This window comes from Microchirus variegatus, assembly GCF_963457635.1.
Source record: "Microchirus variegatus genome assembly, chromosome: 10".
NCBI classification, from domain to species: Eukaryota; Metazoa; Chordata; class Actinopteri; order Pleuronectiformes; family Soleidae; genus Microchirus; species Microchirus variegatus.
This window is the reverse complement of record NC_139811.1, coordinates 9038039-9064577: the sequence shown is the minus strand read 5'-3', so window position 1 is coordinate 9064577 and position 26539 is coordinate 9038039. Positions and strand designations below refer to the sequence as shown.

The 26539-nt window shown below is 41.5% G+C and overlaps 3 protein-coding genes across 4 annotated transcripts in view; 1 reads left to right on the top strand and 2 right to left on the bottom strand.

Moving 5' to 3' along the window:
* Positions 1 to 15375, bottom strand: part of polr2f (RNA polymerase II, I and III subunit F) — a 32009-nt gene extending 16634 nt beyond the window's left edge. The window contains exons 1-5 of one of the 2 annotated variants that reach the window (XM_083897134.1): positions 15237 to 15375; positions 15010 to 15079; positions 14756 to 14886; positions 14046 to 14117; positions 13787 to 13915 (exon numbers count right to left, since the gene is read on the bottom strand). In XM_083897134.1, the coding sequence (XP_083753260.1) occupies positions 13825 to 13915; positions 14046 to 14117; positions 14756 to 14886; positions 15010 to 15079; positions 15237 to 15256 (384 nt within the window). In that variant the 5' untranslated portion in view covers positions 15257 to 15375 and the 3' untranslated portion in view covers positions 13787 to 13824. Of the gene's footprint in view, positions 1 to 13406; positions 13916 to 14045; positions 14118 to 14755; positions 14887 to 15009; positions 15080 to 15236 lie in introns of those variants that run through there. The other variant, XM_083897133.1, reaches the window with a different exon arrangement.
* Positions 1390 to 7506, top strand: sox10 (SRY-box transcription factor 10; the record flags this gene model as incomplete). The annotated part of the gene is made up of 4 exons (XM_083897119.1): positions 1390 to 1480; positions 3611 to 4495; positions 6294 to 6562; positions 6713 to 7506. The coding sequence occupies exons 2-4, from the start codon at positions 4059 to 4061 to the stop codon at positions 7504 to 7506; spliced, it is 1500 nt and encodes a 499-aa protein (XP_083753245.1). The 5' UTR covers positions 1390 to 1480; positions 3611 to 4058.
* An 873-nt stretch (positions 15376 to 16248) lies between the features above and the next one.
* Positions 16249 to 26159, bottom strand: LOC310933123 (MICAL-like protein 1). The gene is made up of 15 exons (XM_083896545.1): positions 25935 to 26159; positions 24882 to 24930; positions 24594 to 24741; positions 24211 to 24266; positions 23992 to 24125; positions 21884 to 22506; positions 21721 to 21766; positions 20124 to 20775; positions 19375 to 19497; positions 19027 to 19153; positions 18868 to 18958; positions 17009 to 17082; positions 16799 to 16913; positions 16664 to 16710; positions 16249 to 16487 (listed from the first exon to the last, which is right to left on the bottom strand). The coding sequence occupies exons 1-15, from the start codon at positions 26096 to 26098 to the stop codon at positions 16366 to 16368; spliced, it is 2571 nt and encodes an 856-aa protein (XP_083752671.1). The 5' UTR covers positions 26099 to 26159; the 3' UTR covers positions 16249 to 16365.
* Between the last annotated feature and the right edge of the window lie 380 nt (positions 26160 to 26539).

Below are 26539 nucleotides of genomic sequence, written 5' to 3'. Positions count from 1 at the left end.
GTGCGCATTCGATCACATGATTACAATTCACCTGAGATAGGCAAAAACAAAGGGAGCGGAGGAAGCACGCAGAGGTGCACTCATGGTTACAGGACTCTCCTTATCACAGTCCACATCCATGGATCATGAAGAAGTGGTGATTTTTGGATCGGGGGCCAGTGTGTCGCATGTCGGGGATACAAGGGGTCATTGTAGTGAGGAACAGCGTGTGTTTGTAACCGTGGACGCGGGCCCACACTGTCCGGGCCCTGCGCTCTCTCTCTCTCTCCTCTGTGTGCTGTTTGTTTTTGAACCGCGCGCTGTTGATGCGATTATTAACATCACAAAACGACAAAGTCTCGACTATACGCACACACGTGATGTGCGAACAGAGGTTAAATTAATGAAGCCCCTTCTCTGGATGCGTGTGTGCCGTCAGGCGCAAAGTGTGGCCCTTTTAATCCAATTTATCTTGTTGTTATCTTGTTCCACAATAATAAATAAAATGAATAACTTAATTTACCGGCACGGATCATTTCTGATCATTTCTAATAAATAAATAAATAAATACATACATAAATATATTTTTAAAAAAGAAGCATTTTTCTTCTTAACATTTAAACGTATGTTCTGAATAAAAGCTGCAGTGATTCAATGGCAAAACGATGCTTTTGATATAACCAAAAGTAACCAAAATATGACCAAATTAAATGTTTTAATTTGTGGGATGTTATGCACAACAAGTCTTTCCCGTTTTAATTTTCACAAAATGCGTTTAAAGAATTGTTTTTGAAGTGAACGGGTTTCGCTGATTTCATTTCGATTATTTCACGACTATAATCACAGCTATTATAATCACATTTTTGCTTATTTTCTAATATATAACTATAGCAACTATTAGGGAATATATTTACCAAAACACAGTTTGTCATCTGTTTATTTGTGTTTGCAGGACTTCATTTTAGTGTTTGATTTATTGTTTATTTATTTCTGAATGTGAATTATTAAGTTTAGCTGCAGCACATTGAGCCCCAATATTAACACAGCTTCAACGGCCTCTCTCTCTGGAGTTATGCGTAAAATAACATCATCGAAACTACATTCTCCTCCTTTGTGAAAATGCATGTGCGCAATCTGTGTTTGCGCCTCAGATTAATTTGACAAAATCAAAAACTTGAATTTTCTTTCCCATATATATATTTTTTTTAACTTTTCACATTTTTTCAGTGTGTGTGTGTGTGTGAGAGAGAGCGCGCTAGACCAATCAGAGGTCTCTAAATGTGCACGTAGTGCCCCTTTAAGACTTGCACCCCCCTGAATCTTTTTACCCCCCCTCTCAGCCTGATACAAGGAGCTCTTTAAGCCCCGGCGCAGACACACAGAGCAGGCATTCATACTCTGGCAGCGCAACGAGGGGGCTGGGGATCGAGCGTCACTTTGGAAACTCGGGAACTCACGGATTCTCGTGCTAAACCGGCGACCTCCGTTTCTCATTACTGAAGTAAGGCGCTGCGCATTTCCATCTCTTTCACTCTGTGACGCCGGTGGCTGCTCTGAATTTGATAATTTCTTCTCTCCACAGACTTTTAAAATCCATAAAATGTGTGAATTTGTTTATTTTGAGTACGTAAAGTGATTTTATATTTATTTTTAAGGTGATATAAAACTTATTATTAACCAGTCTATTTTAAAATGTTTAATTCCTTTTTTTGTTGTTGTTTTCAGTGTAAAAAGTGGTTCTTTTTTGTTGTTCTTGCAACAGCTGTTTGGACATTAACGTTTAAAGTGTTTCGTTGTTTCATTCACTGAGGAGACGACAGTCGTTTTCCACACTGGAGAACGCAAATCGATCAAAAGCAGGAGAGCCGTGTAATTCATAAACTATCGTAAAACTAAAGAGGAAGAAGAAAAAACAACAACAACAACCCAGACATAATTTCGACCTTGTTGTCAAATCGAGCGGAGATAATGAGGTCACATAGCACAAATTAATTCCGCCAGTGAAGAAACAAACACGCATGGTTTTGTTCACAGTGCGCGGAAAACGACGTTTATGATCGGCTGACATTTGCAGTTGCAGACTGACGAGTGCGTCGTTTGTTCCTCGTTCGAGGCGCATGAGAGAAATATCACACTTTATCATTTATAATGTCCAGTGACGAAAGGGAATTATCAGCACTCCGTCAAGTGACTTATCTTTCGTAAGACATTCGGCCTAAACGCAAGGCGCGTGTCTTATACGAACACAGAAACACGTGCGTAATGAGGCGCACGGGTGCTTTACGCACGGCGTTTACGCACAGTCTGTCGCGTTTGAGAGGCGATGACAGTGAGATGAAGTGAAGTGGCCTTTCAGAGCAGGTGGTCAGCGACTGTCATTTATCATTAATGCGCCTGGGACAGATGGCGCAGCTTTATACGTTCAGCTTTAAGCGCTGGGAATGGATGAAGTTGCTCAAATCCACTGCGGCGGTAATTAAATGCTTTCATGCTTGAACTTTAATCACGAGTCACGTGATGATTTTTTTTTTTTGCTTTGCAATCAGCCAAATGCCAGTCTTTAATTATCGCTGTGTTACCAAAAGATTTACGGCCGACTTCCACGGGGAACACCTATTCCATAACTCCATCACTCATTTTCCTGCAACATGAAACTCGAGCGCGCTCCTGGTTCACTGCGAGTTCGCTAATTCACATCCAGGTAGTAAAGTTGGGGTTCTGGGTGTTGATTTAATGGACAAAAACAAGGAGGTATTTTCCTCCCGCGACATAGACCTGCTCCTGTTTAACAAACACACTGTGTCTAATTTACACACGCACATGCACGAAGTTTATATTTCCAGCGCCAGACTGTGTTTATCCAAGAAGTGTGGAGTATAAATACGAGGACTGTGCTGCTGCTGCTGCGGCTTCATGTCATTACAACACCTTCTCTCCGGGGAGCTTGGAATAACTGGCAAACCTTAAACAGTAGCTTCAACAGAAGCCTCTGCAAAATATACTCCAAGTATTCTGCTATCACAGAATAAAACACGTGCGTTTTAATGGATATGGCAACATTTAGTGTATTATGGTAAACTGACTGAGTTGGAGGCCTCAGTGGGAGTGTTGTACATTACACATATAGTCACAAATACAGTATATAATCTCAAGGATCACTTGAGATTAATCAAATCCGAAAATGCAAGTCACATTAAACATGCATTTCCTTTAAGACGTTAACATCTACAGATGGTGCTCAAACACCAGCTCCTTTGACCAGGTAAGAGACTCTGTTTGAAAGACATTTGTGTTCATTTCTTTTTTCTTTTTTTTAAATAGGCCCATTGCATAATTCCTGGATTTTAGTTGTAATTTCTTCAAGGCTGACAGTACAACTTTGTAGAAACGTGTTGTATTTAGTCTATTCAACATCAGCCTGTGTGCATGGTTATTTAAAAAAAAAAATAACCATGCAAGTACAAGATTAGTCACTGTTATACTTTGTCCTTTAACTGACTTGTGCTCGTGGGCCCCGGTAAGTCCTGTGCACGCCTCTGTTTTGCAGCACCTCCTCCCTGCAAGTTCAGTTTTTTCAGTTTTTAAGTCTTTTGAATGAAACTCTGACACGACTCAACTCCTGCTGTTTCAGGTCTTCTCCACTGGATTTCCATCGCGGGACACGCAAGGAGGGAGACGGAGAGAGAGAGAAGGGGAAGTAAGGAGGGAAGTGAGAGCCGGTGAGTCGGGCGCAGGCATTTGTGTTTTAGCAGGTAAACTGGGGTCCAAGGTGCGCACTGAGCCGCCTATGATACCAACCACCCGGATGGAAAGAACTTTAATGTGGAATCCTCATAGAGTTTTGCAACGGAGGCTGAGAGTAGAGACAGACTGGCAGTTTATATTATAAGGATTCAGATTCAGACACAGATCAGACAGCGGTGCTGAAGGGACAGACAACAGCAGAGAGAGAGACACAAACACACAAACACACACACATCCACACACACACACACACACACACACACACACACACACATAGAGCTCATCGTTTAGGCCTTACATCCTCTGTGCACCTGGAGGTTTGCGTGTGTAGGAAGATGTCTAGAGAGGAGCAGAGCTTATCGGAGGTTGAGCTCAGTCCCGGGATGTCGGACGACAGCCGCTCGCTGTCTCCGGGACAGTCCTCCGGGGCCACGGCTGGAGGGGACTCGCCTCTGCACGGGCACCAGCAGGCGCAGCTGGCGAGCCTGCGGGACGACGCGTCAGCGGGCTGTTCCTCGGCGCGATCGGACGACGAGGAGGAACGCTTCCCCACGGGGATCCGCGAGGCGGTGAGTCAGGTGCTTAACTGCTACGACTGGACCCTCGTGCCCATGCCGGTGCGCGTGAACGCCGGAGGCAAGAACAAGCCGCACGTGAAGAGGCCCATGAACGCATTCATGGTGTGGGCGCAGGCGGCGCGGAGGAAACTGGCAGACCAACACCCGCACCTGCACAACGCGGAGCTCAGCAAGACGCTGGGGAAACTGTGGAGGTGAGGAGGTCACTTTCAGTGGCGATAGTCCACCTAGTGTCCAGTGTCTGTACTGCAGGACGCTCACACTCGGCTGTAAAAGGTAGTGTCGAGGACTTAAGTGGGTCTAGAGATGCTGTGATAAAAAAATTAGTAATCATACAAACAAACAAATCCCTGCTTTTGAACTTTAGTTTAACAAAACTTGCACTAAGACATTTTAAAGGTGCCATATGTAAGAATGTGGCCAAAACGGTTACTACATTCAAATTCAAAATACCGAGGTCTTTTAGGTTTTGTTTTCTGACGTAACTGGCAACCCGTGGTTGCTCGGCAGCTGAGACTCTACTGACTGCAATGATTGGTAGACGGCGGTAGGTGGCGCCACATGCCAAAACATGATTTCAAAACAAACATGATTTGCAGTCTGCAAAATATTTTTGTTTAATGCAAATATTTTGGCTGCACTGTTGTTGTTGGTGAGTTCAGTTTGTTATATGAACATTATTCCTGAGTCTCTGTGACATATTAGGAGGATTTTATGGCCAGTTGATTTAGATTTATTACATAATGCACCTTTAAAGTTTAACTTTAAACACAAAAGTTCACCTGTTGCCTTAAAAATACTTCTTTCAACTTGATAATACATACTGACATATTGGGTCCAAAGAAAAAACTGATCTGTAACACCTCAAAATCGAATTTCTCATCAGGTCAGCTTTACTCACGTGGTGTATATTGACACTACTGCATTTAACCTTCATGTCTCTATTTCCCCTTCTTAAATCTTCCTAGTTTTGCCTCAGCTGTCAAACATGTCATTTTTTTATGGGGTGCCATTACCTTTTTATGAAAATGTATTTCCACTAACTAACTTTTAGGGGAAAACGACAGGCCTTCCTCACTTCTGATCACAGCTCACCAGCTAAACAACACGGTCTGCTGTGAGTGTGCAATGGTCACATGTGACTGAATCCAGGCTAATTTCATACACGTTAATTTTTTGGTCACGTAGATAGAGCATCTGGCTCCTGAGGAAATAAGAGGGGATTTTCGGAGGCGTTCCGCTTATAATCAAAGCTTTTCAACTCTGAAAGTTAAAAGTGAAGTTTTTTTTTTTCATGTTATTTAAACTTTCATTTCAAAAGGACCCTTCTATTATTTGCTAGACAACTATTTCTTGTTACATAGGTTTCTTAGAAGTGCTTTGAATTCACAGATATTTCTGTGACAAGAATCCAACTGTGTGGGCATCTCTTTGATAACTGAGCCTTTGCCGTTCTTAAATTTGAATGGAACTTTTTTCTCCTCCGCTACTTTCCTATAATGCTCACTATTTTTCTGAAAAGCAAGATCGGGAAGGTTAATTTCATTAACCCTGTTGGGACGAACATTAACAAGATGAAGACTTGACCTTGGACTCGGGTATGATTGGTTAATTGGGCCAGAATGATGATGAACAGGGAGGCTGGGGAAGGTCGGGAGTTTCTCATGCCATTTCTTTCAGCAGCAGTAATAAGGGGCTCAGACAGGATGCTTCTATGGGACTTCATTATTTAATTACCGTCAAAGTCAAAAGCCCTTAGCAGACATAACATTAGATACAGCTGCACAGATGCAGTGGCTGAATAATCTCCAAGAAGCAACAGAAATTTAACGTGTTAATGAGGATTTTCCTGCCGAAGATCTTTGACTTCCTCTAGAATTCTGAGCGGTTAAGATTTGGTTTCATGTTCATTCAGTTATTTCTCTTCTTCTTTTTCTTCTTCTTCTTCTAATGTGAACAAACACAATCTCCTCCATGTTCTTATTATCAAAGACTGCTCAATGAGAGAGACAAGCGACCCTTCATCGAGGAAGCAGAGAGGCTGAGGAAGCAGCACAAGAAGGACTACCCTGACTACAAATACCAGCCACGACGCCGCAAGAACGGCAAGCTTGGATCTGGATCAGGAAGTGAGGCTGACGGCCATTCGGAGGGTGAGGTCAGCCACAGCCAATCCCACTACAAGGGCCTTCAACTGGACATGGCCCCCAGTGGGGGAGCCCGGTCCCCTCTGGCAGATGGGCACCACCCTCATGCTGCAGGTGGGCTAGGGCTCCCTTCCACTATCACACTGACAGCATTCATGTCACATCGTTATATTAACCTTCAACCAACTCTCATATATACAGATATGTAGTTTGTATCTGCCATGAAACAGAGCTGTAACTAAATGTTTTCCTGTGCCTCTACAGGTCAAAGCCACAGTCCTCCAACGCCTCCCACAACTCCTAAGACAGAGCCTCAGTCAGGGAAAGCAGGGGATGGAAAGAGAGAGGGTTCTGGTAGTGCAGGCTCTCGTGGTTCAACAGGACCAGAGGGTAGCTCAGGCGCCGTGGGACCGGGGAAACCTCAGATTGACTTTGGTAATGTGGACATTGGTGAGATAAGCCACGAGGTGATGGCCAACATGGAGCCCTTTGACGTCAATGAGTTTGACCAATATCTTCCCCCAAATGGCCACCCAGGGGTTGGACAAACTTCTGCAGGAGGCCCGGCTATAACAGCGTCGTCAGCTTCACCGTACACCTACGGAATCTCCTCAGCTCTGGCAGCGGCCAGTGGACACTCAGCAGCCTGGCTCTCCAAGCAACAGCAGCCCCCACAACAACACCAAAGCTCCCCCCTGGGCTCAGACCCATCTAAGGCCCAGATCAAGAGTGAAACCGGAGGTGTTGGGGGTCACTTTGTAGAAGCTGTCTCAGCAGGTTCCCATGTCACATACGCGCCCCTTAGCCTTCCTCACTACAGTTCTGCCTTCCCCTCACTGGCCTCCAGGGCTCAGTTTGCTGAATATGCTGATCACCAGGCCACAGGGTCATATTACGCCCACTCAGGCCAGGCCCCGGGGTTGTACTCAGCCTTCTCTTACATGGGTCCCTCCCAGAGGCCCCTGTACACACCCATCACTGACCCAGCTAGTGTACCGCAGTCACACAGCCCCACACACTGGGAACAGCCCGTCTACACGACACTGTCGCGGCCATGACAGATAACAAAACCAGAGGGCACTGGTGCAGATTCAGCCCCCATGTCAGACCCGAGGAGCAGGAGCAGCAACAATAACAGCAAGGCTGGCGGTATCGGAGGTCAAGGTGGTCTGAGCTGTGGGGAGTGGGCAGGCACCGGGGGAGGAGGCTGGGGAGGCTGGTGGGGAGAAACCCCACTCCGTCATTTCCCAGATGCAGAAATGCTGCCACAGCCCAAGCATGATCTTGGAGCGTGGGGCGTTCAAGGCGTGGTTGATTATTAGGGGGGCGCACGGTGTAGAAGTAGAGTGTGTTACTGGAATAGTGCGAACACTCAACACCACTGGAGCGTTTCAGGTCATTTTCAACAACACAACTACAAGTGTTTATAGGCAGTAAAGAATCATGTCCCCATTGGTTTGTTGACTCATTGTGTATCAGAGGTGGCACACTGGAGTCTACAACAACCCACGCTTAAACAAAGGGGTGAGCAGCAACAGGGATTATTGCACACAGTGAGTATTAACATCTAAATATGGAACAAGGTTAGAATTTTGACCCAAGTTACGGCCAAAGTCATACCACACACCCCCTGTCCGCTGAGAGCCGTGTTGCATTTCCACACAGACATAATGTGCCCACAGTACTAAGGTTGGTGCCAGTCTAGTGTTCCACATATACACGCTCAATCTCACGTGCCATTTTAGTAGTAGATTTCTCACCAATAGCTCGCAGTCATTTGTATGTCCTTGTATCGTTGGAGCACGGCGTCGTACATGCTTTGGTACCAGTGTTCTTCGTCATATAGCCTCGAGCAAGGTTGCCATCTTCTTCGACAACAAGAGCGTGCCACCAAGTGGACACTGGAAAGTGTCGCGCTACAGGGAGGAAGCACATTGGTCCACTCAGACTCAAGACTGGAGGCGTGCTTGCATCCATCCACAGAGGGTCCATACGGTCCAACACCGTGGACATGGGTGGAATAAAGAAATGTATGTAACATGGACCCTAGCGGACATCTGCATGCACACAGATGCAGAAAGTGTGATCCGGACATAATAAAGGGCATCAATGAAATCAATGTTTTTGTACGAGGAGAGCATTTGGCTGCAGCCCTTTTAATTCTCAGGCAAGACTCTCCCTCGATCAGATGTTAGTTGTGTATTGCTTTTGGAAATCAATACAGCAGAATATCGACAACTTTATGCTGATTTCGTTGGCAAATTTGTCTCACATTATTTAATTCAAATGAGTGTTGTGTTCATTTCAGATGATTTTGGTACGTCACATGGACACGTGAAAGACAAATGCCATGATGAGTATTCTCAAATGAAATTTATATTTAGGCAAAAAAAAAAAAATCTGATTATCTATGAAATTTACTTGAAATTACAAATGTACATATTATGAAGCAAACAGCTATTATTAATTATTTGTAAATTGACCAAAGTATTGAGACCAAAACGACAGATAAATCGACAGATCTTCTGTTTCTCCCAACAAGACAAGTCAAAACTACCTTACGTTATGTAGCTTACTAGTTTCCTTTTGTGTGTGTGTGTTTTTTTTGTCACAAAGGCACTGATGATCGTGATGACTTTCATACTCATGTATCCTTGTTGAATATTCATGAAAAGACAATTCTGTAAAAGTGGTGGACATTTTTCCCACTGGCCATGTTTGATAAAAGCCTTTGTAACGTTCTACACATTGACTTTAATATTGATGTTGAATGCTTTTGCCATTACTATCTCCACTAAACGCCAGCACCACTGTCCTTTCTTTGTCAGATAATCTTTTTTGTGGAAATATCACATCTTATGATTGTCATGTAGTTTAACTTTAACATTATATATATATATATATATATATATATATATATATATATATATATATATATATATATATATATATATATATATATATATATATATATATATATATATATATATATATATTTCGGGGTGAGTGATGCCAAGACTGAGGAACAGTTGCCAGAGATTGAGCAAATAAAGCCTGCTGGAGTTGAACTTTTACACAGCCTTATATTAAATGTAAAATGTGCCTTGACCTTAATAATATTTGTGACTAACGAACATAACACACAGGCAACAAGCTATTTTTTTTATCCTGTTTGTATAATTTCCATTCTTTTGTAACCTATTAGTCAACTTGTCCTCTTTTATAATCCGATTTGTCTCTGTGTTTTCTCCACCTGTAATATTTAGCAGTAACAAAAAACTGTCTACGTATTTTAGTCTCCTTGTCCTTTTATTTTCCTTTTTTTTTTTTTAATGTATATCACTGATATTTTACTTTATTATTACTGGACACCGATATGAACAATATGCATGTGACACTGTTTGTTTTAATACACAGTCTAATGGCGCTTAAAGCCAATTAACATTTAGCAATAGTGATTTATCCGTATCGCTGTGTTAAACCTCTGTAATGTTGCTATGAGTTTTGCCTTTCCTATTTATATTTGTTTCGCGTTTGTCGATCGTGTCTCTCCGTTGTGAGGAAACCTCTCGACTGTTACTGCCATATTAGTATTTAATCTCTTGTATAACTGCTGCCAGCACAGTACCACGGCGTCTTAATAACAGCAACACCGCAGGCCTAAGCATGTGACGCGATGACTAATGATCCTTCACTCTCACTTGAAATAAAGTTGTTATTTCTGCACAAGTCAATGCCTCCTGACACATTTTTCAGAGTGGAACAAATGATGGAACTAAAAATGGGATAATAATAGACGAGAACCTGCACTAAAAAACAACTTAATGTCCCTGTTATTGCTATTGTCCCCCATTATAGAAATACACTCGTTATCACAGTGACACGTATTCATCTCGTCTTCATTAATCACACCAAACATAAAAAGGCATCTAACATATCTGTTCAGCCAATGGTTGACTCATTTTCAGCAAACCATGATGAAGAGATAACGCGTTATATTACAACACGAGTGTCCACATTCACAAACACTTGTTCATAACCGATTACAGCGGCTCAGAGGTTCCTTCAAGGGAGCTTGAAGTAATCATTGGTTATGCATGCCTATATGCATATTTCAAGTTTGTCAGAATGTGCGTGTGTGTGTTGCAGGTTAAGCCCGACTCCTAATTCCCTCGCTTTAATCGGCTGTGTGATACTTTGGAGAGACAAAGAAGGCCATTGAAAGAGAGTGGGGTGGAGGAGAGAGGAGGGGAACTAGGCAATGAGGGAGCCTTACCCATAACTGCCTGGCCTGTAGCTTCACTGGGATACAAAGGGACTCTCATGCACACTCTCTGCACATAGACCCTACAACCCCCACACTCCACCCCCCACTGAAGAAAAGGGGGGAAAAATACCTCATCAGGTTGCAGCTGTAATGAGATCCTAAGACCCAAAAAGTTGACAGTTATCAAGAAAAAGAATGCAGCTTATTAATCTGTTAAACTAAAAATATTGAATATTGTTAGGAGTGTTGTGTTTCGCTCACATACACACACACTGATACATCAACAGTCTTTGGATTGAAGAACACTCAGTTTTAGTTCAAATATACGTTACAAAAGTCTGAAGTGAAAAAGCTGGAGAAAGACCGATGATAACCCAGAAAAGCTGTTCCAAATCTGCATGAACTGAGGAGTGCGAATAACTCAAAAAAGAAAGGAGAGAAGAACGGTGAGGGAAATAATGTGTGGAGCAAGACAACAAAGTAGACTTTACCCAAAAAAGAAAGACTAATTAGTCAGAAAGTAGAGAATAAAGGGGAAAAGAAGAAGAGTCAGGGTTAAGGGAAGCATGATGGTGGCCTCACTGTGGTGGATGTGGGCGAGTCACATGGACTGCCCCCTCCAGCTCGTTAAAATAGAGCAATGCCAGCCCCGAGGCGCTGTTGCCTGCAATCAAAAGTCTCACTGATTAAAGCAGAAATCGATAAGAAGACAATTTCTGAAGAAATTACCGTGCGATTGCTGCCTTCTGCCCGAGCTGAAGCCAATCTGGCATGCCGTGTTAAGACGGTATGAATGAGAAGTCAAAATGATCAATTCTAATTTCTGATTGTTTCCGCTTGATGTGAGGGACTAGGGACAGAGAGTGGTACTTGCTGTACAGACTGCAATTGGGAGTATATAAATAAAAAAGATTTTTCTACTCACACAAATCCTGTAAGTCACTGAGCCTTGGTAGTCGTGACGTATGAAAATAGACAAATACGTCTAGGTTCTGATAGGAAATAATGTATGACAAGAGAAATTTGAACTGGAAAGCAAGTGTAAGACAACTCTCCACTCTCTTAAAACCCCTCTCCACACCAGTGGGATCATTTTCTGAACAGACTGAATAATGTCCTAAATGAGCTGAAAGATTTTGAATATGTTTTCAATTCATTTTTAAAAAGGTAAAAACAAAATGGGCAGACAATAATGAATAGTTCAAAAATTAGTAGGGAGAGTGGATAAGTTAAAATACCTGGAGTCAACCAAACCTGAAGCAATGGGCAGAGCACTAAGATTTACATTGGGAGTAACCAGGATGAACAGGATTAGAATTTGAGGGACAGCTCAAAAAGTAAGAGAAGAAAGGTCGCATATAGAGGAGAGAGTGATTATATTGGACAAAAGATGCTGAAGATGGAGCTGCTGGACAGAAGGAAGACCACAGAGAAGGTTATTGGGTGTTGCGAAGGAGGATACGAGGACATCAGAAGAGGACAAGATGGAGAAAGATGATCTGCTGTGGTGGCTTTGGAATTAAGTTTATATGTTGGAAGTATGTGGAGCTGGTTAACGGACAAATAAAACACCATAATAATAATGATGATAAGAAAAATGGCCATCACAGATCAACATATAATGGGATTGTTTGCAGCAGTCCTACTAGATAATATGACCACCACAGCTGTTTGTTACCTAGCCTTTATATAGAGGACATGTCATGCATGTTGTAAATATACTGTACATACCATAATACACCCATCCACCTAGAAGCAGCTAGCGCTTCTTCATCAACAGTTAATGACCATAAACTGTAACCAAAAGGAAAGGAAGTGGCCTTATAAAGAGATGGTTGCCAGTAGAGTATGAATCCCATGACACATCCAGGGCTGATGTGCCTCGAAGCAAGGCATGCAAACTCAGGTGCAGATATGTGCTCACTGCTGTTGTGTAATAAATATGGGTTTAATACAGACGCTGAATTCCCTCACTGATATGTGTGAATATAAGAAAACTTTCTTGTTCACTTTTTGCACAGACAACAACCCATTTTACCTTCAACCTACAATACCTACAATACCGCTTTGTGTAAATGTCTGTGTGTGAGAGGCAAAAACACAGGGGTCATAAGAACAGCGATACAACTTTTCACTTGGATGCAGAATTCAAAGAGCTTTTAGAGAAGGTATCAAAGACTGTAGAAAAAGTGAGGAATAAAAGGAGCATTTCAAGTTACAAAAGAAAGAGTACTTCAGAAACGACCCTCATTTCAGGACTTGTCTGATACTTATACATATTTAGCAGGGCTTTCTTTAACAAATGTATAAAAAATGAGCAATTTCTGCAAGAAATCCCAAATATAGAAATAGTGATTTTCAAACTGGCACACACTGAAGACCGAGTTACCTCTACAGTCACTGTTATATCTTTGAGAATCTATGCAATGCTTTAATCACTGTGAAATCATGTCATGAGACAGACAGTCTCAGAACTGTGATAACTTATAAGCCATGTTTGCAGTGTAGTCCAGTATAGTGTAGGCAACATTTATGGCAATTGCTTCCCCTTAACATGCATTCTCATTTGTAAACTGTAACTGGTTTATTGCATCTATAACCATGAATGTAACGACAAACTCATTACATATCCAAGTATAAGTGAGAGTAATGTGAATAAGATCTGATCATTTATACAAAAAAGGGTTTATTCTTAACTATAAAATAGTTATTTTTACACTGATCACATCTCTAATCCAAAACAACAAGTGGAATAAGCACAACACAGGAATATTACTGTAAAACAAAGAAACATTTGATTTAAGTTACATGTCCCCCTTGTGGATGTTAATTGTATTGCAGCTGTTAAAACAGGAACAACAGTGGAACCAAACTGGATGCACCATCACTCAGACCAAATAAAAATTATCAACGTGCAAGCAACACACTTTCCTGATGTGTACAGTAACTTCAATGTCTGTTTCAATGTCATATTTCACCAACATGATACCTGATGATTTTGTGGATAAAATGGTGGCATGAACAAACTGAAGGTGACTTCATCAATGTCTGGGTTTGTGCTGCTGACTGACCTGGTACAACAGTGTTAAACTGAGACTGGATCATTGGTCTAATCGGTTATGATGAGCTCATCACAGCCCCAGTCCTCATAACTGCCATCAGGAAGGTACCTGCGGATGATGATGGGGATCTTCCTGCTCCTGTTCAATGGGGACATGGCGACAAAAGTCATCAGGACAGAGAAGCTCCACATCCTGCTCTATAAATGACAAAATGATCCTAAAGATGGAGTAATGATCTGAATCTACAAACCATAAAAACATCACTTACTTGAGCTCTTTCATAGCTATTTGCAATGGATCTGTTTCTCCTTCCAGCTCCACCATGACTGGAGCACACATCCTGTTGGAAACACACCAGCAGGACGTTTTATTGCAGTCAATAACTAAAGAGAAAGAGTCTAACAAAGAAACCTTTGTACAAACTACCCAAATAATAGTATAGACTAATGTCACTCTCCAATAAACATGCAGATTTGTTTAGGGATAAGGCCAATTAGACACTCTAAATTGACTATAGGTATGAGTGTGTGAGTGTGAAAGTGGATGGTTGTTTGTCTCCATGTGACCCTGTGATGGACTGTGACATGTGCAAGGTGTACCCCGCCTGTCACCCTATGTCAGCTGGGATTGGCACCAGCACCCTCCACAATCCTCATGTGGAGGATGAAGTGGTAGAAGATGAGTGAGTAATGCAACTTGTATAACTTACGTAACTACTATGTGCGTCTGTGTATTGAGACGGTCCATGTCTGTTTGAAGTGGGTGAATTAAAGCACGATTGATACTACATTACAGTGCATGAAGTACATCATGTATGCTCACTTTGTGGAGGTGGCTACACATACATCAACACACGGGCACTGGGAAGTGTAAATATTCTGTGTGGTGTTTAAATCACATTATTACTGACTCAGAATGAACCACATTTCTTCCCACTGGGGAGGCCACAAAGATTTATACACAAATGACACCACTCACGCAATCTGCAGAGCTCGTGTCCCCAGCACTCTGGCCCTCTCATATTTGGTCATGTATTGTGTTGTGATCCTCTTCTGGTTTGCCTGCTGTCCCTCTCCCGCTGGCAGGATCTGCACATTCTCCTGATCTTCCTGCTCACGAACACAACGAATTCAGTGTGGGTTATATACACACACACACTATATACAAACAGAAAAATGACTGCCCGTATTATCCAGCTAGAAACAACAACTATTTCACAGTTGCGAACGTACGTCTTCCGCGTTTTCGAGGTCATCTAACCCCTCGTCCTCTTCCGCATCATCAAAATCTCCATCATCGAAGCTACAAAATGACAGAAAATAGTTAGGACAAATACCAAATACCCTGGGTAACACCAGTTTTGCTAGCTACACGATGGTTAGCATTAACGCTAGTACACCTTGTGTTGTGTAAACACGCAGCTCATTAACACTTTAAACATCAATGAGTCGTTACTTACTTGTCTTCGTTGTCAGACATGTTTTATATTAAAGCGCGTAAAAGTCCTCAAAGAACAGTTAAGCTCTTATTTCCGAATTCTGAGAAGCGTTTTGTTGTCAACGCGAGCCCACATGAGCGTTACGACAATTCGACTTCCGGTGACTGGCGGATAAAGTTCCGACTGAATGAAAGGAACGTTCGTGTTGTGTTCCGCTCATCCATGGTTCCGCTTATTTTACAGTTTTTTTTAAAGGAACAGTGTTTGTAAAATGAATCTGTTGGCCACATTTTTTGTTTTTAAGAAATACATGTCGAAAACTTTTGATGCTTTCTATCCTCCTTGTTCATACCTCACTGCAACACAAAATAAATAGTCCTGAAGTGTTTGTTGTGATGTATAAATAAAGTTTTGTTTAAAAAGAAACAACGCTTTCCCATTCCCCCATTTTATACACATAAAGATTAAACCTATGCACACATTACTGAAAACTCAAAGCTCATGTGTATCAACAATGTCTCTAAAATGCTAAACTCTCAACACAGTTTTACTAAAGCATGTTTTTGCAAATCAAATTGTATCATTTAGCTCACTTTGTTCACCTAGAAACACAAACATCCAAAATGCAACACCCAAATGACCCACATTTGCACACACACACACACACACACACACACACACACACACACACACACACACACACACACACACACACACACACACACACACACACACACACACACATATATATATATATATGTGCATATATTCTCTGATTCATTCTTGTCAAAGAAAATAAAAATGTATGTCAATTAAAGTGTAACTTGTGGTATTTATGTTTTTTCAAGACACAAAAAATTCCAAATAAATATTTATTGCATAGTGAAATGCATACAAGTACAAGGAATCGCAAATATTGTCCACATGCAGCAGATACAGCAAGTAAAGTGAGAAATATGAGCAGATAGAATGTAAACTGATAAGATAACACTGAATCCTTAGCACAGATGAAATATATATAAATATATTTCATCGTGTCTGTACAATTGTGCTTCTCTCCTCTCTAGCCTGATCGTCTTCTTAAATGACAAATTAACATTTATAATCTAAAAACACAGATGACTTTCTTTTAAGTGATGGTGTGAGTGCATTAGCTCTTTTTGCTCATGGACTTGATGGTCTCAGCTTTATGGTTCAGCATCTTAAAAACATTAGTGGGCTTTAACTTTCTTTTCGACTTCTTGAGCTCTTTCAGTCCTTCTTTCTGGAACTCTGGAAATAAATAAGAAGAAAGAGTAGAGCAGCAAAACCACAGTCGTCATATTGTTTTTAAATGTGTTTTCAGAGAATAAAAGACGAAATATGTTCTTCTGTCTTCACGAGAAGAGAGGAGACCGGAAAAGACACATGACATGAAAAAGATCTTGACCTTAAAACCATCTCCTCACCTTTATTCTTCATGAAGGCTTCCGAGAGCCCATCTTCCTTTTTTTCCCTGAGTACAACAACAAAAATGTAATTTCTGAATTACACAAACATCTTCAAGTATAAAGGAACCATTGTTTTGTTTTCTCCATGTGCACCTCTGCCTGTCCTGTTCCAAGCTGCCAATAATCTGATTCCTCTGCTCAATGATGGCGACCAGCTCGTTCATCAGCTGATGATCTCGCCTTCGATCGTCCTCGCTCCAGTCCTTCTCTGAATACGGAGTCAACAGTATGACATTGGTGAGGAGACATTTATCAAAATGTTATTGTTGTTAAGTGTGTCAGGCTGATAAATGTGACATTTACCTGGTTTATTCAGGAGACACCTGAGCTCATACTCCACATCGGTCTGCCTCTCCTCCAACCTCTGCTGATTTGTTCTGGGGAAAATGCACCCAAAAAAAACTTCCCTTTAAAGATACGTCTGAATGAAACAAATGGAAAAGCCAGATCTAATCCAAACCTCTTCCTGGATGGTTACACAGATTGTTGTGTTTATTTATGAGAAACAAGAAGGTTTTGAAAAATGCTTTACACGATCTGCACCAAATCGTTGACTCTTCTTTTGCCCATACCACCTTCTTCCAAGAAAAAGTGTCGTTTTTATGTCATGCTTAACCCTTTAAGGTACGCACCAAGAAAAAAGCAAAGGAAAAATTATTTATTTGCATTTTTTAATTATTTTATGTACTTATGATAACAATAACAACAACAACATTTTTTTTTTTTCTTTTTTTTTTAAAGGTCCCATATGTAAGAATGTGTCCAAAACCGGTTAGGTTCCATTTTCTGACGTTACTGGCAACCCGTGGTTGCTCGGCAGCTGAGACTCTACTGACTGCAATGATTGGTAGACGGCAGTAGGTGGTGCCACATGCCAAAACGTGATTTCAAAACATAAACATGATTTGCAGTCTGCAAAATATTTTTTTTAATGCAAATATTTTGTCTGTACTGTTGTTGTTGGTGAGTTCAGTTTGTTATATGAACATTATTCCTGAGTCTCTGTGACATATTAGGTGGATTTTATGGCCAGTTGCTTTAGATTTATTACATAATGCACCTTTAAATGAGACCCTACAGTATTTCAGATACAGGCCTCTACCAAACGAGACGTCTGTTCATTATAAACCTAGTTTGCATAATTTATAAAGTACATTCAGAACATGTGACATTAAGTGTTAGTGAGTTCAGCTTGATGCATTTTTCAATGAGATATAGTGTCTTAATGTGTGGTCGACTGAATGGTTGAGTAGTACCTTAAAGGGTTAAGGGACAGACTGACATTTTTCTGGCACTGAACACATCACCTCTTTGGTGAAGGGAATGAAATGACATTGTAGGCCATAAGCCAAAAGGGAGGTGAGATGTGAAATGATGAGACTGCAGGAGATTTAAGTATACACGACACAAGGAATCTTGAAGTGGATTTGACAGGCAGCCAATGTAAAAAAAAATACATATATAATAAAATAAAATTTGGGCCAGCTGTAAGCAGTCCAAAGATTAAAAGCCAAGACAAAATGAAAAGGGAATGAAATTATCGTCGTCAAGCCAAGAGGAAACCGAGACATGGGCATTATCATCTCCACCTCCATTAGAGACATAATGAGTGTACATTTAAACGAGGTTCAACTTTAACTGGTCAATTCTCAAAGCCTGGTACCAAGATACAGATAACTGAGATTAATGAGGGTAAGTTAGGGAGGCTGAAAACTCAGCAGGGAATAATGACATGAGAAAAATCATGGTGACAAGCTAAGCCGTCTGAACAGGGGTCAGGAAAACTGTGCAAAACATGTAAGAATAGAAAACTCTTTAGAAATAGAAGAATAAAATGCAACGGTACTCTCTTTTTTTATGGTCATGGTCACGTTTATCCCTTTAAAATGCATATGTACTAACGCTTTGGCTGCGAGCCGTCATCAAACATGCTGATACATTACAGGGTTGACCATGACCACATTTTCTTTGACTTTGTATAAAACTTTGTATTGAAACGCGAGCACCGGGGTCTTTAGGTTGATTTCCTGAAGAAATCTGCACAATTCCAAAACTATATCATTAAAAACACGTCATAATTCACACAGACAAAAATAATCCAGGTGCATATAGGCTGATTTCTCATGAATAATAGTAAAATAGTGGTTACATATTGTACTTACAAATGAACCAGCTCTGCATCTCTGCGCTCCAGAACTTGTTTGTCATGCAGAACAGAGAACCACTCCATCAGCATTCGTTCCTCCTCTTTGGCTGAAATAAAAGAGATATACATTTGTGCATATATATGTAGAAACAAAGCAGGGTGATTCTCCACGTACCGTCCTTGCAGTCTCGCAGATTGGTCTCCAGTTCAACTCCTCTGTCTTGCAGTGCATCCAGCCTGTTTTCCAATTGTCTCATCTCTGTGCGCAGGTCCTCGACAGAAACACACTCATCCGTCTTCACCTGTCAGCAACAGGGAAGAAAACAACTCAGTAACAACATATCGCTCTCCCACAATGCTGTGCACGACACATCCTGAACCTGTGAGGCAGCAATACACACACAAATGACCACATGACACATGAGAAATATAAAGTCTCTAATCGACCTAACCCCAGCAGGTCTTTGGACTGTGGAGCTGGAGTATAGAGAGAACATGGAAATACAGAGAATGGACAGTATACCTTCCTCTTGATGATTGGAAAGCCGTGTCCAGGAGCAGACGTCCGTCTAGAAGGAAGAGTCTGGAAAGTCTTTGATTTTGTCATTGAGGGTTTTCGATCAAAAGGATTCTCTCTGCAGGCCAACTAAAAACAGCAGATGAAAAGTGGAGTTGTTGAGATGACATCTATTGGCATTAGTGTACATAAACTTAAAGGTTCCATATGTAAGAATGTGGCCAAAAACGTTTACTACATTCAAATTCAAAATACCGAGGTCTTTTAGGTTTCGTTTTCTGACGTAACTGGCAAGCCGTGGTTGCTCGGCAGCTGAGACTCTACTGACTGCAATGATTGGTAGACGGCGGTAGGTGGCGCCACATGCCAAAACATGATTTCAAAACATAAACATGATTTGCAGTCTGCAAAATATCTTTTTTAATGCAAATATTGTGGCTGTACCGTTGTTGTTGGTGAGTTCAGTTTGTTATATGAACATTATTCCTGAGTCTCTGTGACATATTAGGAGGATTTTATGGCCAGTTGCTTTAGATTTATTACATAATGCACCTTTAATGAACCTGGCATGTGTACAAAGAATTTACATAACATTTAATGGATAAGTCAGGGTTTTTTTTTTTTAAAGTATAATTATATGTGGTTCTGACATCTCTGAGGCATGGAGGCTCACAAAAACAACAGGGCAACAACATGATTAGGAGCTTCAGTGTGTCCCTGCAATCTAAAAATGTTTACTTTAACTTTGGTCATACCTTACTTTGGCAAGCTGCAACAGATTCATGTTCCTCCGTGGCACTAACCGGCACCGAGGAACCATGAGCGTGGGCAGACGTGATGGCTGGCACAGAGACACTTCTGGACACGCGGTGACTTTGTTCCTCATCTTCAGTAACATGTGGTCGTGAGCCACTGGCGCCTCTATATTCGTCTATAAAAGGTGAAGTGATTTGACTTGTGAGCTCTGCTGTTTCACTCAGGGTCTGCTCTGTGTTAGAAACAGCAGGTCTTGAAGCTCCAGCATCTTTGTCATCTGGTCTCGTCGTTGGAATGGCTTCATCCGATGCATTATTGTCATTGGGTTTAATATCAATATTTTTAGCATCACCTGAATCAGCTGTATCTCTACCACTGGTGTCCTCTGAATGACCGGCTCCCACCGAGGACACGGTTTGGGTTTTTGACTCGGCCTCTGTCCGCGTGTCCTCATGCACGCGCTCGTCAAATGGATTAGGACCAAACTTTCTGGGACTGGACTGAGGCCTCCGCAGTTTAGAGACAAATCTGGTCCGAGGGGCGGGTACTGGGGCAGGAGCGGGAGGCAGCTGTGTCCATGGTCCAGGATGGAGGATGGTCTTCCACGGATGGTTGGTTTGCACTCTAGGGACGCCCACTGTTGGGCTGGTGCTAAAAGGAGACAAGACAACAGGTGCTTTTAGAGGTGATTCAACAACTCCAATGTTAAAAATACTGCCTATAAATATCATGGTAGTATGTTCAATTTCTGCCTCCCTAAAAATTGTTTGATTTCTGTAGCCTGAGGCTATGTCTTTTATATTTATTTTAGGCGTGATTGCTATATTTTTTCGTAATCCTTTAACAAGAAAAGAACTACCTTTGCTCGTACATTAACCCTGGTTTAGGGTCTAAGGACAGAGGATGTTACCAACCCTGTGAAGTCCGACAAACTGTGTTTTGTAAACTGTGGGCTACACAAATCAAATTTCATTGATTGATTTGGTAACGTTCCCACAGTTGGTGTAGTGGTTAGCACTCTTGCCTTTGCAGAAAGAAGACCTGGGTTCCTGGGTTCGAGCACCGTTTGGAACAACTTCAGAACAAGGAGTTTGCATGTTCTCCCCGTGTGTGCATGGGTTTTCTCTGGGTTCTCTGGCTTCCTCACACGCAATATGGGGATTAGGTGAATTGGTCACTCTAAATTGACCGTAGGTGTGAGTGAATGGTTGTTTGTCTCTATACGTGTCCCTGTGATGTCCCTGGACCCTCTGGTGGAGGATAACACGGTAGATAATGGATGGATGGATGATTTGGTAACTTCTACAGACACCCGAAACTGCGTTAAATGTAGAAATGGATTCAATCAACACATATCCAGCTACCTCGCAGAAAGCTTTAACGTGAAATGATTAATAACATCTCAGAGACTAATGACGGTAAGTTGATGAAATTAATTAGGTGTTACTTCTTCTTGTAAATTTTTAATTTCTAAGTATTTCAATGGCTCCTTGAAAAAGATTTGAAGCATGAATATTGAATTTGAAAACACGATATTGCTGATATGATAAAGTGATAACATGAGTAAAATACAGAGGAGGGCTGAATGACTCTTACACGCGAGATGAATGGAGTGAAGACTTTCTTTGATTGGATGGACTACCTGCAAAGACAAGGAGAGAAAAGACACATTTTATTCCTAAAAGAAGAGAAGACGTACGGTCCAAACTCACAGATCAGACACAAACAGATGGAGAAAACCAACATTGTGCATATTTACCTGCAGCAGCTGAGCCACTTGTCGTCTTGAATGTTCTGGTCTTTGGTGCAGGAAGAGGAAACGCAGAAGAAGAGTCAGACTTTTTCCTGGGTGCTGGAACAACGCGATCACATCCTTCTGTCGCTTGTACACATGGTGAAGACGCCTGGTGATTCTTTTGCATCTCGTCGTCTTCTGAAATAGGTGCAGATGCAGCTTTTCCTGACCCTTTGTCTGTCCTGTCTTCATCACTTGGAAGGAGACTATAAGGAGGTGCTGGTTTCACTAACTCAGTCTTCAGCTCTGCAGTTGAGTCTCTTGAGTTTTCACTGCTTTCCTCCTCCTCACTGATCCTCTCCTGCTTTTCCCTTCCCTCCATCTCTGGTGTTTTAGAAACCGGTCTGTCCTGTGCCTCTGTTTTCTTAGTGTAATGAGGGACTCTGGTGACAGCCAGGCCACTGAAAGATAATACTTTACCTGCCTGAAAGTTACATCTGGGACGATTCTCTGTTGATCTAATCTGCCGATCGTGGTCAACATGAGTGCTTTCAGTGTCTTTTATATGGAAAGTGCAGATCAGGGAGCCAACGTCACTTCCCCATTTGTAGAACTCTGGTAAAAGAGTGTTGTGGCACACTTTGCACCTGAAGAACAAAAATAAAGTGTGTTACTACATTTTCACATGTATTACAGAAACCTGACCTCCTGAGGTTCGATGCCTAGATAAAACACAACAACTTTGATTTGAAAAAATAAACATAAAGACAGATTCCTGACAGGAAGTGGTTACGAGAACCCTATTAAAAATGAAACAGGTCTACACAGTCAAACACAAATGAAAGCAGAAAAATCAAATAAAGCTGCTGTTACATGAACTGTGCAGCTCATTTAAAAACACCTGAAATAATCCACATACAGTGATGGAACACTACAGAAAATACAGTCCTTTCGAAATTCACACATTCCCCATTTGCCTTTATATTCTCTCTGTGTGTAACCGACCTTGCAGACTCAGTCTAAACAGCCAACCATAACATTAAAACAGGCACCTCTAGATTAAACAGAGCCGGACAGTAACGGAGTACATTTACTTGAGTACAGTACTTAAGTACAATTTTGAGCGATTTGTACTTTACTCGAGTATCGTTTTTTTGGGGAGTACTCATGACTTTACTCAAGTACATATGAGAGGCATATATTGTACTCTTTACTCCTCTTTACTTAACCATGGACAAACAAGATGTCACACGTACACACAGTTGTCACACATACAAACAATTGTTAGCTGAATTTTCTTTTCTGATATTACACATTTATGTAAGCTGAGCATTTGTTTTGATGTTCTTGAGTATATGCTGTGTGTTAAACACAGTCAGGTTCAAATGCAGATGCAAAAATTCCATTCTCGGAGCCTGAGGGCTGTTTTTACTAAAATGTGCAGTGACCAGCCGCCTCCCAGTCCCCTTTAAACAACAATGGACAATTTGCAATGACATCTCAGTAGGAAACCTCCCTAAAGGGGCCCCACCTCACTTTAACCTGTGTGAAGTTATCGTTCTGCAAGTTGGAAAATGAAGAGGATTATTTACAGTGTAATACATATCTTTTTTACTCAGTTTATATATGTTTTTTCAGTTATTTACAGTATTTTATTGTTCTATATATTGATATTGTTTTATAATGTGGGTTCTTTACAGTGTAATGTATTTTTTTTACTAGGTTTATATAGTTTTTTAAAAGCTATTTACAGTATTTTATTGTTCTTTACACTTATATTTTCACATACTTTTTAATTACAAGGTTTTCCATGTTATTTCATTCATTTTGAAAACCCTTGGATTTTTTAAAAATATGAAAATGTCTTGATTTTACTTTCAATTTCTTTTACATTCTTCAAGGTATAAACATGAACATTTTTCATAACTCCATGGAGGACGTTTCTATACGTAAATGTAAGCACTGTGGCAGCAGTAATGCAATATTTAGAAAATGTACTCTTGTACTCTTGATACTCAAGTACTTTTACTTAAGTAGACATCTGACTGTAGTAAATTTACTTTGACTTGAGTCAAATTTAGCAAGGTGTATCTGTACTTTTACTCAAGTAATGAAGCTGTGTACTCTGTTACCTGAAACAGCTGCGATGGTAGACCTGTCCGTCAACCAAATGTCTCTGTATGAGATGGACAGGCTTCAAACACAAGGCGCACACCGTATGTGGCCTGCGGTTGGACAAGTGATCCGTATCCAGATGAGTCAAACTCTGACAAGAGAAGAGGAACTGGCTGCTGAGATGAAAACAAGCATGCAAGAGAAGGCGTGTTCACAGTGAGGATGTGACTGATTACCTTCAGGGCTTTGGAATCATCAGAGCTGCTACTCCTTGTCAAAGCAACAAAGCCTGCTGCAAAGTGGAGAAAACACAATGCAAAGTAGTCAAGATGATAATCTCAATGACTCTGATCTGTGTGCATGTGTGCGTGTGTGTGTGTGTGTGTGTGTGTGTGTGTGTGTGTGTGTGTGTGTGTGTGTGTGTGTGTGTGTGTGTGTGTGTGTGTGTGTGTGTGTGTGTGTGTGTGTGTCAGAACATCACACACTGTATAATCCTGGGAACCTGTGCCTTGTTAAAATGTCAACAACGAACCCAAAACCCGTTTGCCGACTTGCTGCAAGTAACTTCAAATGAAAGCATGTGATAAAGGCAAACAGACACCAAAAAAACACCACAAACCACGAGGAGACTTCCTGCTGAAGAAGACGCAGTACAAGTGTGAAAGGTAGGTGATGACGCTCAGACAATCGGGCGCCTCGCTGGAGACCATCTCCTTAGGGTCCAACAATGCAGGGATGCCCAGTTCGGTTTGTGCAACCTGAAACGCCTGCAAGACAGGAACAACGAGCGCAGACGAGGGAAGACAAAGTCTGTTTGCTTTAGTCACGTATATAAATAGCAAACACAGAGTAGTAAAGCAAAGTGTAAAGTGTGTGTGAGTGAAAAAGAGACAGATGAATCACTCACCAGGTTGTTATTGTGATAAACATTATCTCTGGAGAGGGAGCTAAAATCTCTGGCGTGAGGGAAAGAAAAATTTGAGAGATTGATTAAATGGCTGTGAAAAGAGAACATTACAAACAGCAGTAAAGAGTTGGGGCAAAGTGTTCTACATGTTAGTTAAAGGTGCCATATGTAAGAATGTGGTCAAAAACAGTTACAACATTCAAATTCTAAACACAGAGGTCTTTTAGGTTTCGTTTTCTGACGTAACTGGCAACCCGTGGTTGCTTGGCAGCTGAGACTCTACTGACTGCAATGACATATTAGGGGGATTTTATGGCCAGTTGCTTTAGATTTATTACATAATGCACCTTTAAATCGTGGCTCCACAAATACAAAGACGCATGTGAAAAATCCGACATGAGGTTGCTGTGAGGTGAGAAGTTAATCCGATGTTTGTGAAAGATGAACACAAAGAATCTAATGCACGTGTCAAACTCAAGGCCCGGGGGCCAGATGTGGCCCGCCACATCATTTTTTGTGGCCCGCGAGTGATTAATTGGTCTTAAAAATCTGTGTTAAAATAGGTCTATGCTGCTTTAAGGCGTGTGTTGACCATAAACTACATTTCCCACAATGCATGGTGATTGTGTTACCTGCAAAGTGATGGAATGACTATCATGGACCAGGTTACATCTACAATGCATCATATTTGTAATTTGAATAAGTAATATATACAGAACGTTATTTAGCAATAGGTTACGGAGTAGTTACCTTTATTTTACATTATATTTGGTTACATTTATTCTGTATGACAGTTACATCTGGCCCCTTTGAGGGTAACCGTTATGCTGATGTGGCCCTCAGAGTAAATGAGTTTGACACCCCTGATCTAATCCCATGACATGAAATGAGAAAAGGACAAGGAAGGAGAGACAGTGAGAGATTAAGCAAGATTAGTTTGGACAGGTCCTGCTCTGCTGCAGATTAGCCAGTGAAGCACATTCTCAGGACAGAACAGTCCACATCACACATGGACCAACTCTGTAATCTCCAGTTCCTATGACACATACTTACATCAGGTCGGGTCTGTGTCTGTGGATGATGGCACAGAACGCAAGTCCATCTCTGAATGACGTTGACATGTTCTTTATTTCCACAGCGGGGTAAGTGGCGCATGTGACGCGGCACCAGTCTCGCAGAACCCTCGGTGACACCAGGATGTCTGCGCGATCAGACATGTTTTATATGATCGATGATGATCGATTCAAGTTCGTCAGGTCTGTCTTTGTGGAGGGAACAGGAAACGAGAAACATCTACTGCCGTTGTGACAACTTTTTTCTCTCTCTCAAAAACAAAAACAACAACCTGTAGGCTGCATGGAGTTGGTGAGGCTGCAGAAAGCACATTGCGTTGTTTCTCAGCTGTTATTGTTGCTGATTTCCCCACCAACACCACCAAAGTGAAATATCCGCGAGACGACTTTACATAGCGTCATTGTTTCCAGTCACAGCGTCAACAGTAACATCTCACCACAGTCCACCGTCGAGCCTCTGCGTGCGTGAGCCTCCAAAACATCTGCGGTGTTCCACACTCTGCACTCAAACCTGTGACAAAGGCTCCATGTTCAAATCAAATCCCGTTACTTGCAGCTGCAGAGCTTGCTCTCCTTGTTGTGCTC

Bases quoted from the DNA above. Each gene is read 5' to 3' on its own strand.
- LOC310933123 (XM_083896545.1), bottom strand. From the start codon at position 26,098: ATGTCTGATCGCGCAGACATCCTGGTGTCACCGAGGGTTCTGCGAGAC. The intron at 20,776-21,720 runs GTAAGAGTCATT...GTCTCCTTTTAG, and splicing joins TCACTCCATTCATCTCGCGT to CACCAGCCCAACAGTGGGCG. The intron at 19,154-19,374 runs GTATACTGTCCA...TGTTGCTGACAG, and splicing joins TTCCAATCATCAAGAGGAAG to GTGAAGACGGATGAGTGTGT.